General features: G+C 61.1%; 1 protein-coding gene across 3 annotated transcripts; it reads left to right on the top strand.

The window, feature by feature from the left end:
- LY6H (lymphocyte antigen 6 family member H) lies at nucleotides 1-14,851 on the top strand. 3 transcript variants are annotated; one of them, XM_042973512.1, is made up of 4 exons: nucleotides 1-434; nucleotides 13,147-13,273; nucleotides 13,996-14,115; nucleotides 14,379-14,851. In XM_042973512.1, exons 1-4 carry the CDS (start codon nucleotides 372-374, stop codon nucleotides 14,612-14,614), a joined length of 546 nt encoding a protein of 181 aa, XP_042829446.1. In that variant the 5' UTR covers nucleotides 1-371; the 3' UTR covers nucleotides 14,615-14,851. The 3 variants fall into 3 exon arrangements, with proteins under 3 accessions (XP_042829446.1, XP_042829448.1, XP_042829447.1); XM_042973514.1 differs by lacking the exon at nucleotides 1-434 and adding an exon at nucleotides 12,479-12,622; XM_042973513.1 differs by lacking the exon at nucleotides 1-434 and adding an exon at nucleotides 12,480-12,670.
- Nucleotides 14,852-15,602: the final 751 nt, after the last annotated feature.

The raw sequence follows: 15,602 nt of genomic DNA, 5'->3' as shown, positions 1-15,602 counted from the left end.
GGTACCGTAGGCGCCTCTATTCTTACCTGCGGTTGTTTGCGAGGGAGGCCGCCGGAACCCTGGGCACAGAGGGCACAGGACTCAGTGTGCTGAGGACCCTGCTCTCCCAGCACGTGGTCTGCTCGCCTCTGTCACCGGTGCGGAAATAACAGCCTCCTCGGCCGACCCTCCTACGGCCAAGGGGCTTCGCTTCCGGAAGACATCAGGACCACAGCAGCCACAAGCAAAGCACTTTGGGTTGTTTTCATTTGCTTATTTTTTTGTGAGGGCATGAGTTGTGGTTAGGGTGTGGGCCGGGTTTCCTTCCTCTATTTGGGGTGCTCTCTTTATTTGTGCTTTATCCCAGGATTCAACGTGGTTTGTGAAGTCTGATGCTCGGTCACATTAGCTACTGTCCCCCGGGCGGCCGTAGACAGCACCTCCTGAAGGCGCACGTAAGAGGACACCGCCTAACGGCGAGACGGGTGCACGGGACTCCCCGGAGTGTCTGCGTGGGGTGCACACATGTGACTTGGGGTGTTCGCCCACAGGATGGGCTGAGGGGCTCACCTTCCCTGGCACCAGCTGGATCCCGGGGTGGGGCTGGGGTGGGGACCCCGGGGGGGGGGGGTGGGCTGGGCCCTGGTCCAGGCCAAGCTGTTGTGCTGGAGCCTGATCTGAGAGTCAATGCAACCATCCACACGTTCCCTTTCTGGGGCCTGGGACCCGAGTCCAGGAAGCATAGGTGTCTCATAGATGCCCTTGGACCCCGAGATCTGGCCCCAGCAAAGACGGCACTGAGGGAGCACTGGACCACGGGCTACCCGGGGAGAGGGCTGGACGAAGAGCCAGGGGCCTTGCTGCCAGAAGCTTAGGTGTGGTTGGGGGCATGGGGGCAGATACACATATATGTGTTCTGTGGAACCCGCTGTGTGGGACCTTGAGCTGGGAGCTGGGGACAGAGAGATGGCAGGCACGTGGAAACAAGAAAGGAGGGAAGGCTGCGTCAAGGACCCCTCATGAGGAGGCAGTAGTTGGTGGGATCCACCAGGGAGAGCTTCCTGGTGGAGGTGGCTTTTGAGCTTGGTCAAGAAGAGACCCTCAGGTGGAGTGCGGGAAAGGTGGAGAGGGGTGGGCCGGGTGTGGGAGAACCATCCAAGGCTGGAGAGGAGTCCGTGTAAATAACTAAGGGCTACTGGTCACACGTTTCAACCCCCCACAGTTATGAGCCCCAGGATGCCTCCCACTCATGCTTCATGTACACTGGCTGCCGTGTCCCGGCCACTGCCGTTAGCACACACGCCTCCACTCAGCGATGAGCGGGTCTGAGCACTGACACCTGGGTGTGGGGAGAACAGTGTGAACAAGGGAGACATCCTCAGGGCGGGGAGGTCCAATGGAGACTGCTGCCAACCAAGCAGGGCCCCAGACACTTGTTGAATATGGTGGCTTGTGGTTGGTTCTACAGAAAACAGTCACTGGAGATGCTGTGAGAGCACACAGCTTGAGGAGCGGTGTGGGGGGCTTCCCTGGGGAGGTGACATTGAAGACAGGACCTCAGAGCTGAATAGGACTTGGCCAGTTGCAGGAGAAGGGGTTAAATGGCTCCAGCCTCGGTGAGCGGCGTATGCGAAGGTCCTGAGGCAGGAATCTGGCAAGTACGGGAGCTGAAAGGACAAAAAGGACGGCGGTTGGAGCTGAGGCGGTGACAGAAGAGGTGGGAGGGGCCAGGGGTCACGGAGGGCTTTGGACTTTATCTTGAGAACAATCAGAAGCCCCTAAAGCATTTGGACACTGAGTTTGTGATAGCCGCTCTGACCTCCTCTGGAGAATGGGTTGGGGTGGGTGGGAGTGGGCGCAAGGAGCCCGGGTGACACCCTGGCGGGGGTCCGGGTGAGAGACGGTTCGGCCGGGGCCAGGTGGGGCCTGGGGAGGACAATGGATGGTCAGAGAGCTCCCAGAATATTGCTGGCCCTGCTGGCAGATGGACTGGCTTGGTGTCCTCTCCAGGGCCTGACCCCTGCCCTCTTGCGTCTCTCTTTCCGCTGGGGCCCCTTGGGCCTTCCCCCACCTGGGGCTCTTCCCCACAGATGCTGTTTTTTCTGGTCTTCGCTGTGTGTGTACGTGTGTGCACACGCGTGTGTTTGTGTCTGCACATGTGCGCGTGTGGACGTGTGTGCATATACAGGTGTTTGTGTCTGCGTGTGTGCATGTGTGTGCATATGTGTGTGTTTGCATGTGTGTGGTTGTGTGTGTGCATTTTTACGTGTGTTTACGTGTATGTGTGTTTGTATTCGTGTGTGCGTGAGCGTGTGTTTGTCTGGTGTCTACTGAGGGCATCTCGGGCCCTCACAGCGATGAGACACCCCCCGGGCCACCTCCTTCAGGAAACAGGAATCCCCAACATCAGTTGCCCCTCCGCCGACAGGGACACCCACCAGGAGCTTCAGGGGGGCCTCGGCCTTACAGCCTGTGCTGGGTTCATGCGTGGAGGGCAGGGCAGTGGAGTCTCCTTGGTTCCCAATCCAGGCAGGAAGGGGTCGCATCCCTGTGGTGCGGGGTGGGGGGTGGGGGGAGGGGACTCACGAATGGAGGAGGGGACTCTCAGCCCCCCCCCTTGAGGGGAAAAGGCAGGAGGAGGCCAGGCCCCGTGGGCCCTGTGGGGAAGTCGGGGAGGTAAAGCCGGGACAGGGTAGGGTAGCCTGAGCCCCCCAGTGGGGCGGAGGTGGGGGAAGAGGACCCTCTCCCTTCCGTGTAAGGTGGGTGCTGGTTCCGTGGAGGGGGTGGTATTAGCCCCTGATCTGGTGGCATCTTGCCCCTGGGGGGGTGTCCTGTGGGGGGGGGGGCTGTAGCCACACATGGGGCCTCTATCCTGTCCACGTCCTGCTGGGCCTGGGGGGAGCCCCTTCCCAATGACGGACTGTCCCCTTCCTGCTCTGCCCCTAAGGTGGACCCCTGCTCCTGTCTAACTTGGAGGCCCCATAGGGGCGCCTGGGTGGCTCAGTCGGTTGAGCGTCCTACTTCGACTCAGGTCATGATCTCGCGGTCCATGAGTTCGAGCCCCGCGTCGGGCTCTGTGCTGACAGCTCGGAGCTTGGATCCTGCTTCGGATTCTGTGTCTCCCAGTCTCTCTGCCCCTCCCCAACTTGTGCTCTGTCTCTCTATGTCTCTCAAAAAATAAATAAATGTAGCTTGGAGGCCCCGCTGCCTGCCCCTCCTTCCCAGGCCCCTGGGCTCTGCAGGTGGGTCTGGGTGTGACTGAGTCTGCCGGGCCCAGGACGCGTCCCTGGGTCCTCAGAGCACAGGAGGCCCTCCGGCTTCTTGCACGCAGGCAGCTGGCCAGGGCTGGGGGCACTTCCCTCTCACAGCGCCTATGACACCCTGTGTTTGTTTCCTGCAGCAAATCACAAACTTGGTGGCTTAAAACAATAAAAAGTCTCTAGGGGAGGGTCCTTCCGGCCCCTTCCGGCATCTGGTGGCTCCAGGAGGTCGGTGGCCTGTGGCCACACCCAGGGTCGGCCTCCGTTGCCGCGTGACCTTTCCCCGTGCCTTTGTGCCTCGCGTCTTTCTTTTCTCATCTAAGATCTCCAGATGTTGGGTCTAGGGCCCACCCCAAATCCAGGATGACCTCATCTCGACATCCTTAACTCCATCTCATCCACAAAGACCTTTTTTCCAAACAAGGTCGCATTCACGGGTTCTGGTGGTTAGAACTTGAGCGTCTCTTTGTGGCCACCATTCAGCCCACGTACACCCTGCCTCCCACTATTCTGGGGGCTTCTTGGGGGTCAAGAGCTTTCTCCCTCTCTGAGTTCGGCGGCTTTTCAGGAAAGGTTTGACACAGCGTCCCCGTCAACCCTTGGCTGAGAGGCTGGCCCTGTGAGCACGCAGGGCAGTCTTTGGGAAAACTCCTCTGTAGCTCTGGCCCACGGCCGCATCCGTAGTCTTGGACGGCTCGGAGGGTTCTGACAGTGTCGGCCGAAAGACAAGGCCGGGAGCTCTGGGAGCACATCTCGGGCGGGACCCCGTCCTCGGCCCCCTGCTGCCAGGGCCTGATCCGGGGTCCTGTCCTCTCTGCTGCTTCCGCCGGCCGGGGTTAGGGCTGAGTGCGGTGGCTTTTGACGCTGTCCCTGGTTCTGACCACCTGAGAGCTGGCTCTGCTCTGGGACTGGCCCACCGGCCAGTCATCCGGGGCCTGAGCACAGCGTGGGATGAGGGTTCCTGCCGGTTTAGCGCTCAGGGACTTGTCACTGTGCCCCTGGGCAGAGCGAGGTCTCCGTGCTCCCTCACCGGGGTCTGGGTGTCTGCGCCAGGGCGGGTCCGGAGGAGGGAGATGAGGCTCCTTGCAGGACCTGTGCAGACCGCAGGGCCAGGGACACACAGGGACTTGCTCTGCTCTGGCTGCCGGAAAGAAAGTCCTTTCTCCTGCTAATCGTGACTGATTGTTACTCTTTGTTTGCAAAATCCTGATAGGGTGAAACTGACCTACATGCATAGGAAGGAAGCCGAGTAGCTTGGAAACTGGGTTAGGAATCACCATCTCCCTGGCAACCAAGCCCACCCAACATGGGGAGAGCGCAGTCTCCGCTCTCTGAGGAGCAGGCCCAGAACCGCACTCCCCAGGGGCTGGGGCCGGACGCCTAGGACTTTAGTCTTCAAGACATCTGACATCTGTTCCCCCACCCCCTCACCAGGCCCAAGTCAGGCCCCGCCCACTTGCGTGATCTTTTGTTGCATAAATTACTCCAAAACTTAGGGGCTTAAGGCAACACGGTTTGTGCTCTCCCGGTGTCCCGTGGGCTCGCAATGCAGGCGTCACCCCTACGTTGGGGTCCCTGAGGAAGCTGGGGTCAAGCTGTCGTCCGGGGCTGTGGTCTCATCTGAGGGAGGCCTGGGTGGGGGACCCACTTCAAGCCCCCTCGAGTGGCTGTCGGCAGGCAGGACTCACCCCCTCCACAGGCGGGGAAGCCGGATTCCCCGAGGGTGAGCGGGAGAGAGCCTGAGCCTGCCTCAGAAGCCGTTCTTTTTATAACCTTGTCTCAGGGACACCGTCCCTCCGCCCTCTCTCTTCACCACAGGCAAACGGCTAAGTCCAGCCCAGGCTCAGGGGAGGGTAGCAGGGGTGTCCCAGGGGTTCTGAGAGCCCACCCACCACACCGCAGGTTCCAGATGTTGGGGGCTGGCCGCCTTGCCCCAGGCCTGGCAGAGACCCTTCCCCCTCCCGTCTCCTCCTCCTCCCCCCTCCTCTGCCCACCCCCGCTCCTCCCTCTTCCTCCTCCCCTTCCCTTCCTCCCTCCTCCTCCACCCCTTTCCTCTTCTCTATCCTCCCTCTTCCTCCCTCCTCCCCTCTTACATCACTTGGCTCCTCTCCCAATCACCCCTGCTCCGTCCCGTCTCTGGGACCTGGGGCTTGCGCCAGCCTCGTCTTCCAGGCCTTGGCTCGCTGTCTCCTTCCAAGGCCCCGTCCACGCCCCCCGGCTCCTCTCGTGACAGCTCACATCACCCCACAGCCGCCTTTCTGTTTGCCGGCTCTCCCCTGCTGCCTCCCTCCCCGGGGTAGGGCTCGGCTGTCTCTTTGGCTGGTGGCAGGAATGGATGACTGTGCCGCGGTGGTGCCCTGCCAGACGCTGGGCCAGACGCCCAGTGAGCACTTTAGTGGTGGCATTGTGTGTGCTCCCCACAATGCTTTCACAGGTGGCTAGCACCCCCTATTCTGCAGGCGAGGGACCGAGGCTCAGGAGGTCACGCAGCAGGCCCAGACCATCCCCCGCCCCCCAGCATGGCGTCTCCTGTCTTCCCCCAGAGGCTGGATGTCACCACTGTGCTGTTCTTTCTGCTTCCTGGAAAGAGGCCCTGGACGAGCCGGCTACGGTCACACACGACATGCCGTCGAGAGCACAGAGCAGAGCCCTGTGCGCTTCAGGAGCTGCTGACCTGCTGGGACTGAGGTCTCAGTGAGTGTGTGAGTGAGCGTGTAAGTGTGTGCGAGGTGCGGGTGTGGCAGAGGAAGTGCATTCGTGTGGGTGTGGATTTAGTGTGAGCGTGGATCTGTGACGGTGTGAGTGTGCCTATGTGTGAACGTGTGTGTGCACGTTAGTGTGCACGCGGGGTGAGTGTGTGGAGCGTGTGCACGAGCGCCGGCGGCTGGGGGGTGAGGAGCCCTGAGTGCTCCCTGCAGCGGGAGCCCCCCCAGCCTGGACCCCGGGCCGGGCGCTGTGCTCAGGCTCCTTGCAGCTGCTCTCCGGGCTTCTAACACCGCTGGGAAGGGGTTCTTCGGAGCCGACTTGAGCTTCGAGAAGGCTCAGGTGTCTCGAAGGGGACCCTGCATGCTGAGAGGTGGTCTCGGGCAAAGGCAGATGATGCAGGCATGATGGCCACGGAGCCCTGGAGCGGTGGCCGGGGTCGCGTAGCTGCCCGTGCTGGGTGGGGGGCGACGGCGGGCTCCCAGAGACGCAGTGCATTCAGGGGAGGAGGTGGGAGGAACTAAGATCTGACCTTCGTTCTGGGTCCAGGGCCACCAGAAGGCCGGCTTGGGGGAAGGGTCCAGACTGCTGACTGCAAAAAGGAAGTGCAGGCTGGGAGGGAGGGAGGTGTCGGGATGGGTGTTACAGGCGGAGGGAGCCCGTGAGCAGAGGCTGGAGAAGCAAAGCGTCGGGGAGCACGGGCTCCTCTGAGGCTGTGGCTTGACCTGGTGCAACCTCCTCTGCAGGAATGTTCCTTTGATGCCTGGACATTGGCACAGGGAAGGTGGAGAGGAAGGTGGCAGGCGGGAACAGCACAGGTGCTCAATGCTGGTGGCAGAAACGCCCCCAGGACGCTGGCCTGGAAGGAGTGGGCCGCCCCAGGTGACAGCTGACAGCTGCCCCTGCCCGGGACATGTGCTCAGACCTAGGCAGGGGTGGGGGAGAGGAGTCTCCCCAAGCTGGGAGAGCACTGGGGCTTTGCCGGGGAGTCCCGTGGGCACGGCTGGGGCCCGGGAGGTTCCGGGGAATTGGAGGCGGTGTAGCCTGGGGATGGGTGTAGCCTGGGGACGGGTGGCTCAGAGGGACCAGAGAAGGGAAGGGCCTCTGTGTGAACCCTTGCTGGGACTTGAGCCAAAGTGGGCCTAGGTGTCAAGTGGATGACACACGGACAGATGGACAGACAGATGGACAGCTCCTGGACTCAGGCAACGGTGACATCCTGCGAGGCACTCGTCTCCCAGCGACAGGACCTGTTTGCACCTTCGCTGCTTGGGCTGGACCCTCAGCTGGCCTTGCTGTCTCTGCACTTTCTCGCCTGGAGACCCCGCCTGTTCCCTCTGTGCCGACCCAGACCACACGTGCGTCTCCAGCCCAGACCCTGTGCTGAGCCCCGCAGGCACTTGCGACCCGCCGTTGGTGCCGTCCAGGCGTCCCCAACCAACGAAAAGGCTTTAATGCCTCTCATGGCCAACGTGCTCACCGTCCTGCCCTGGGTCCACCCGCTTCCCGAGCCAGAGCCCCGGAGGTGGGCATCCTGGGCACACGTGGCCAACTCTCGCGAACCCATCCGCCTGCCCCATTTCTACTGCCACCCCTGGTCTGAGCCGCTGTCCTCCTCACTCCCCCTCCCCCTCCCCCGCCCCGGCCCCATTCCATTCTGGAAACTTCCAGGCCATTCTCCACTCAGCAGCCACGGGGATCTTCGGAAACGTCGACTAACGATGTGTGTGCCCGCCTCGGCCCCTTCCCCCTGCATTTCCCTATGATGTTGGCGGGAAGTCTGGGAGAGTGGGGGACAGGGACAGAGACGGCAGCGGGCTTCGAGCTCCAGCAGCCCTCACTGACCAGGTGTAAGTCAGTCCCTGTAACGGGCCGGGTTCTCCAGAGAAGCAGAACCAATGGGACGTGTAGAGTTACATAGAGTCGTTGTAAGGAATTGGCTCGTGCGATTTCGGAGTCTGGCAAGCCCAGAACCCACAGGGCACGCCAACGGGCAGAAGAGTCAGTAAGAGCCAATGTTCCAGTTCAGGTTCAAAGGCTGTCTGCTGGCACGAGTTCCTTTTGCTCAGAGGGAGTCAGTTTTTGTTCTATTCAGGCCTTCAACTGATTGGATGAGGCCCACCCACACCATGGAGAGCAATGTGCTTCATTCAAAGTCTTCTGATGTAAATGTTTTTTTTTTTTTAATGTTGATTTATTTTTGAGAGAGAGAGAGAGACAGAGAGAGCATGAGTGGGGGAGGGGCAGAGAGAGGGAGACAGAGGGTCCCAAGTGGGCTCTGTGCTGACGGCAGTGAGCCTGATGCGTCATGAACAGCGAGATCATGACCTGAGCTGAGTCAGACGCTCAACTGACTGAGCCACCCAGGCGCCCCTGCTGACGTACGTGTTAACCTCACCTACAGACATCCTCACAGAAACCACCAGGACACCGTCTGACTAACTATCTGGGTGCTGTGACACACGGACGTTCTTTCCCTTCCCACGTGAGGCGCTGCCCCCTGGCCCTTCCGCTGGTTACCTGGAGGCTTTCTCCTGCACCCTTATCGTCCGAGCACTGTCTAAAGTCCGTGTCCCGCGCTGCCTCTCAAACCGCGCACGGGTCTCAGGACCCTCTGACTCAGTCACCCCGTCCGTTGCACGTGCCTTGTCCTCGGGTTCAGTCTTTTCAAACTTCACGTATCAGACATTCTTCCCGCCTCAGGTGACGACCCCAGCTTCCGTTTCCCTCCCGGAAGCCAGTTTCTTCCCGCACGCTTCCTTCTCGAGTCTAGCCCTTCCTTCTGGAATACCTTTTCCTTCTGAAGTGCATTCTCCAAAAGTTCCTTTAATGAAAGGCCGCTAGCGGTAAACCCTCACAACTCCTCCCAAGTGTTGTCAGAAAACATTTACGTGCAAACTTCTCATTATCTGAAAAATTTATCGTGTGCTTATTTTTGGAAAACTGCCGAGGTCCCGCCCCAGCAGGTCCGGGGGTTCCCGAAGGATGAACGGCGTCGGCGAAAATAACAAAGGGACACGGACAACGGCAGTGGGTTCGACTGGCCGCTTTATTGCGGCAAGCGTGGCCTTATATTTGTTAGCAATTTTCTTGTGGCGTGCATTATCTATGTTTCTCGGCATTACCTAATTCTAAAAACGTTCTTTTGTGTAATCACCCATTAAGGAACAACATAGTTATTTTCTTGTAATGTTCCCTCTTGCCCTTTCAAGGTCATCCAGCTCTCAACACCTCAAGTGGAACGTTTACAGGGACATGACTTCTTAATGGTTCCTTTGAAACATTTGCGGCACAAGGAACAAAAGGTTCCTTTGGTCTGGGTGCCGGGAGGGAGCCAGGAGGGCCCTGGAAACCCACGCCTTATGCGCCTTATGCGCTCCCAGAGAGACAGTGTTTACCTGGGAACTAATGAACCATTCTGTACCTTAACCCACCAGGTCCGGTTATCATCTGGAATGCCTCCTGGGGGCCAAGCGGGCCTAGGGGTTGGAGTAACTTGTATCCATAGGTACATTCCTTTGTTGCCGGAGTGGGGATTTCGAAGCCATTCGTCCCCCTCCTCGGCTGGGAAATATATGGGCCCATCCTTCCTTTGGGTAGAGGAGTCTTTATAGGGGGTGGCAAGGGCTGGATGCAGGGCCGCATGATTGCCCTGCGGAATCTTATTTCTTTCCCCAGTGGTTCTTCTCCCGGGGGGCCGGTCGTGGGCAATGCCAACCGACAAATCCCCAGGCACTTTCATTGGTAGGGGGGCTGCCCCGACCAACGCTAAGGCCAAATTACATAAAAGCAGGAGTACAAGAAGCTTCCCTTCTGGCGGGCCGCCATGCAGCCCCGATCCGTCCACCGCCCGGGCCCTGCCATCAGGCTCCTTGGATAGCTTGGCTTCTGGCAGAAAATGGTGTAGAAAATTCTTAGCTGGCAGTTACTTTCCTCTGAGCACTTTGAAGACACTTACTTCACAGTCTGGGCATCCATTTCTGCTGTCAGTTTACCTGCTGTTTCTTTAGTGCTGATATCGCTTTCCTTTAGGTTATTTTATTAAAATTTTTTTTAATGTTTATTTATTTTTGAAAGACAGAGAGCACGGGCAGGGGAGGGGCAGAGAGAGAGGGAGACACAGAATCAGAAGCAGGCTCCGGGCTCCGAGCTGTCAGCGCGGAGCCTGACGTGGGGCTCGAACTCAGCAACTGTGAGATCACGACCTGAGCTGAAGTCAGATGCTTAACCAACTGAGCCACCCAGGTGCCCCATCTTTTGGCTGTTTTAAAGATCTCTTGCCGTTGGTGGTCTGTGATTTCACTCTGCTGTACCTAGGTGTGAATTTTCTTTTTGTTTATTCCATTTAGCATACATCGCGCTTCTCTGTAAATGCTTGCCTGTCACCAGTTCTGAGGCGTAATCTCTTCGAATACTGGCTGTCTTTCCTTTGGGACTTTGGCCACACGTCTCTCGGCTCTCAGCACGGTGTATGCTGTGTGTCTCAACCTCTCTTTTCTAGTTTCTGTCCCCTTATCCCTTGCACCGCAGTCTCGATAATTTCTATAGATTTAAATTCCAGTTTGCAAATTCCTTCTTCAGTTGTATCTAATGTGCCGCCTAATGCATTTGCTGTTTTTTTTTGCAACAGCTTTGTTGAAATATGACTCACACACTATAAAGTTCACCCTTTTAAGGTTTTTAATCCAGTGGTTTTTAGTCCACTCACAGTGTTATGCCAGGATAGTCTCTATTTTTAGAATGTTTTCATCGCTTGAAAGAACGCCTTGACCACTAGCAAGAAGTCCTCATTCCTTCTTCCTCCCAGCTGGAGGCGACCACGGATTGACTCTCTCTTTTTTGGATTTCGCTATTTCGGACATCTCATGTAAATGAAGCCATATCATACGTGTTTTTAAACGACTTTGTTTTCATTTAGCCTAAATCTTTCAAAGTTTCTGATGACCTGCTAATTTCAGTGAGCGCTTTTCATTTCTAGAGGTTCCCCTCTCCAACAAAGCACAGTTCTGGCACTGCCTTGTTCTTTCCTACAATCTAACTTCAACCTACCACACAAACGAATCTTGTATTCTGTATCGCACACTTTCAGTTTAGAAGATTTGTGGAGATTTACATCCGTATCTCCTCATCGCTTCTTCCATGTCTTTGGAGGCCCATTTTCTTTGGATGTTTGCTGATTTTTTGACTTTGAACTCACATATATTTAATGTTTATTTTTATTTTTGAGAGACAGATAGTGCAAGTGGGAGAGGGGCAGAGAGGGGGGAGACACAGAACCCAAAGCAGGCTCCAGGCTCCCAGCTGTCAGCGCAGGGCCCGAACTCACAAACCATGAGATCATGACCTGAGCTGGAGTCGGATGCTTAAGGGACTGAGCCACCCAGGCGCCCCTGAACTCATATTTGAATTGAAGGTGTGGGAGCCCCAGTCCCCAAGTTGGAGTTGCCGGTCTATCTCCTTCCCCTTCACTCCTCCAGCCCGGGGCGGGGTTAAGGTGTACAGGCTCTAGGGTTCCAACACTCGCTCTGTCACCTGTCACTGTGTGACCTTGGGCGGGGAGCTCAACCTGTCTGTGCTTCCGTTTGCTCATTGTAAGGTGGGGACGCCAACAGCACTCGCAGGGAGGGTGTGAAGCTGTCACGACAGAACACACGGGTTTGCACAGAGCACATACTATGTGCTGGGTCCATGTGATCAGCCGCACAGCTCACAACGGGATATTAGTGATAATCGTTTGTCTGAGGTAAGATCGGGCGGGGGTGGGGGGTGGGGAGGGCGGAGCTCTTCTCACAGTGCTCAGCACTAGGCCAACCGTGGGAACTCCACAAATATTTGCCCGGCCAAACGAAGGCAGACTAAAAGAAACAACCCCCAACACGTGCACAGGAGCTGGGGCTCGCTCGGCGCTCAGCAGCGATGATTCCAGGCACAGGGGGCAGCGGGTGCGAAGACACAGCACTCAAAAGCTTTGTGCGGTGGGAAGGCGAGGGACAAAGCTGAGAAACGGGCCAAACAGGCGGCGGAGGGCATTGAATGCCGAGAGCAGCATTCGGGACTGGCGCCTCGGATGTGGATGTGGCGGCGGGTGGGGGTGGTCACGGCTGCTCCCGGTCCGGCCGGGGCGGGGGTGCGCACCCGCAAACCATCGAAGCTTGGACGGCTGGCCTGGGGAAGGCCCCTTCGCTGGGAGTCTGCGAACGAGGGCCTGAGCGAATCACCTCCGCCGTTACCCGCCTCCGTCCCTGCGTCTTTGTGCGTTTCGCTCGCTTCCTTTCGCAGTAAACGTTCTTCCGAGAAATTTCGAGGGGATCTCCGCCAAGCGGAGGGGGAAGGGCTCTCGCCCGCGCCGGGGGAGGGGCGCGCGGGACAGCCGCGGAGGGAGCCGGCACCGGAGGGGGCGGACGCGCGGGCCGGGCGCTGGCTGTCGAGGGGCGCGGACGGCCCGGGACGGAGACCCGCCGGGGCCCAGAGCCCCGGGCGCCCAGCCCGCCCTTCTCCCGCCGCCCCCGCCCCCCGCGCGCCCCCGCCCCGGCTCCGCTCCGCCCCTCGCGCGGGGTCCGCGTCTGCGGCTGCGTTCCCCGAAAGACAAGGCTGCGCCCGGGTTCCGGTCCGCAGGGAGACCGAAGGGCACCGCTCCCCGCGCCTCCCGGAGCCCCGGAGCCGCGATCCCCCCCAGGGATGTGAGTGCGCCCCCGACCCGAAGCCCGCGCTCCACGCCTCGACCTGCGGTGAGCGCCCGGGCGCGCGCTGGAGGCGAGGGGCGGGGGCTCGGCCCGGGGCTCCCGGGCCCCCAGCCCAGGGGTGGGGGTGGGGACGTGGCGCGCGCCCCTCCCCCATGGGCAGGTACGGCCTGCTCGCACCTTGTCTTGCCCTTTTCTCTCCGGACGCACCTGCCGCTCCCCGGGGAGAAGACGCGCTGCCCCCGACCCTCCCCCCGCCCCCACAGGTGCCCGGCGCGGGTTGGGGGCATTTCGAGCTGTCACCCTGCCCGAGACGGCGGACCTGTTCTCCCGGGAGGGGATGCTGTGATGGTGGACGCTCTGGGGGATGGGCTGGGGGTAGGGCTTCGCGAGCTAGCGGACCTTCCTCCCCTCCCGGGATTTCGAGGCGGAGGTTGAGCTCCGGGGCCGCAAAAGGAGGGTGGGGGGGGGGGCTTGGGTCCGGCGGGCGGCGGGGACCCCTGACCGAGGCGTCTCCTTGCCAGGCCTGCGCCCCGGAGGACCTCCGCCCACAACCCCCGCGCCTTCCCGAGGCCGCCTGGAGCATGCCGCCTGCAGCCATGAACGGCCTGGGCCTGGTGCTGCTGGCCGCCCTGCTGTGCTCTGCGCCCGGTGAGTCTGGGGGCGGCCCGCGGGGCTGGGCCGGGTCTCCAGGAGAGCCGGGCTGTGGGGCCGCCATCCTCCGACGGTGCCCGTCACGTCCACACCCGCTCCCGACCCCGGCGACCCCAGCCGGGCCCTCGCGCCCGTCGCTTTGACTCACGGTGCTCCGGCCCCAGCCCCAGCCGCACGGGGCCCTCCTGGCTCCTGCCCGCCCTTGTACCGTGGGCTAGTCCCGCACGGACGCCCCCTGGTGCGCCCCATCGCTTCTCAGAGCCCCCACCTGGCCTCCCAGCAAGTCCTTCCTGGCTTGGAACCGACCGAACTGTGCGGGGAGGTGTGGGAGCGTGCAGGAGCCTGCGGGAAAGCCCCATGAGTGTGAGGTGTGTGTGGCTGGTGTGTGCGTGCATGTGTGCACACGTGTGTGTGTGTGTGGGGGGGGGGCCTCGGAGGGTGCCCAGGGGCTTCCGGAGTTCCGGCGGCTGGGAGCCTCCCCGCAGATTGCCCAGAAGGCACCGCGGTTCTCCCAGGGCCTGACCTCCGGGAGGTCTCCCAGGGCCTGACCTCCCAGTCTGGCCTGGTCACCGCTGGTCGGCGAGGGGGGTGTGGTGCTTGGCCTCCTGGAGCTGCGCGGTCCTCCCGGGAGCAGCCTCGGTGGCCAGGGGAGTGGGGCACACACGGGCCAGCTTGGGCCTCAGCTCCTCTGTTCATCCGCGTCCTCGTGCCCTGCGCAGCTCACGGCCTGTGGTGCCAGGACTGCACCCTGACCACCAACTCGAGCCACTGCACCCCGAAGCAGTGCCAGCCGTCGGACACGGTGTGCGCCAGCGTCCGGATCACCGACCCCAGCAGCAGTGAGTCGGGACCTGGGCCCGGCAGGGGGCGGTTGGGGGCGTCCTCTGAGCCCCTCCGGCCGTGGATAAGAGTGTGGGTCTGTGGGTAGGACACTGCCTTGCTGTGTGACCGTGAGCAGCATCGCTCCTGCCCAGGCCCCCTCCATGGCCCTCTCTGTGGCCCTCTGCGTGAAGTTGAGGCGGCGTGGGTGGGTCCCGTGCGGGGCAGGAGGAAGAGGGCGCAGGTGCGGCTCCCGCCCCAGGCTCTCCCCGCTCTGCCCCAGGCAGGAAGGACCATTCCGTGAACAAGATGTGCGCCTCGTCCTGCGACTTCGTTAAGCGGCACTTCTTCTCGGACTATCTGATGGGCTTCATTAACTCTGGGATCTTACAAGTCGATGTGGACTGCTGCGGGACAGATCTGTGCAACGGGGGGCAGAGGGCGGGGGGTGGCCCCTGGGCCCTGGCCGGGGGGCTGCTGCTCAGCCTGGGGCCGGCCCTCCTCTGGGCTGGGCCCTGAGGCCCTCGCCCTCCCACAGGGCTTCCAGCTGACCCCCCTCCCTGAGACTCGAGGCCTCCCTCTCTCTCCAGCAGCTCCGAGTCCCAGCCAGCAGGACGTCTCCGGGCCCCGGGGGTGCAGGCGGGGGGCTGGGACCCCCAGGTCTCCGAGGGAAAGGCAGGCAGAGCCAGGCCCAGCCCCACAGCCTGGCTGTGAGGGCATCTTCCGCCGGAGAAATAAAGTCGCTTCTGGTCCAGACACGTGGGTCTGAGCCTGGGGGTGGGGGTGGGGCTGGCCGAGGGGTGGGGACAAATCCCGACGGAGGTAGAGGGCCTGAGGCACTGGGACTGGGGGCTCGTGCGTGCGAGCGTGTGCTGGGCTGCCTGGGGGGGGCCTCGGGCCTCGGAAGCAGCTGTGGGGAGGCTGGAGTGGACAGAGTCACGGCCGGGACAGGAGGGTGAGGCCTTAGAACCATGCGCGTGTGCACGCGGATACCAGACGTGGGAACACGCACACCAACACACACCCGTGTCTGGAGGGCTGTGCTCTGCTCCCGCACCCGCGCGCACGTAGCCACACGCTCCCGAAGCGTCCGCAGGTGCGCACTGAAACGTTTACGTCACGCCAGCTCGGGGTGCCCCAGCCCATGGGCACTCACGTCTGGGTGCACACCACTCGGCCCTCCGTGTCCAGCGGACACACGCCCCTGTGTCTCCTCCTGCTCTTTCGCATGGCCTTGGGGTGATCAGACTGGGGGCGCCGGCTCCCCTCTGAGCTGTTGGGAGCAGTGTCGTGCCCAGAATTGCCTCTTAGCAGACACCCCCTGCCCCCAATCTGAGCGGGGCGCCACCTTGGGCAGAGTCCTGGAGGCCAGCCCGCCCACCAGGGGCCGAGGAAGCCCCGTGTGGGATGCCCCAGACAGACTGGGTGCTGCGGGTGGGAGGCGGCAGGGGAGGACGTGTAGGTGAATCTTTGGGAACCACGCGCTTCCTGCTCCCGCGGTGGGTCT

This window comes from Panthera tigris, chromosome F2, assembly GCF_018350195.1.
Source record: "Panthera tigris isolate Pti1 chromosome F2, P.tigris_Pti1_mat1.1, whole genome shotgun sequence".
In the NCBI taxonomy this organism is placed as follows: Eukaryota; Metazoa; Chordata; class Mammalia; order Carnivora; family Felidae; genus Panthera; species Panthera tigris.
The sequence above is the reverse complement of the archived record's forward strand: the minus strand, read 5'-3'. Positions and strand labels throughout refer to the sequence as shown.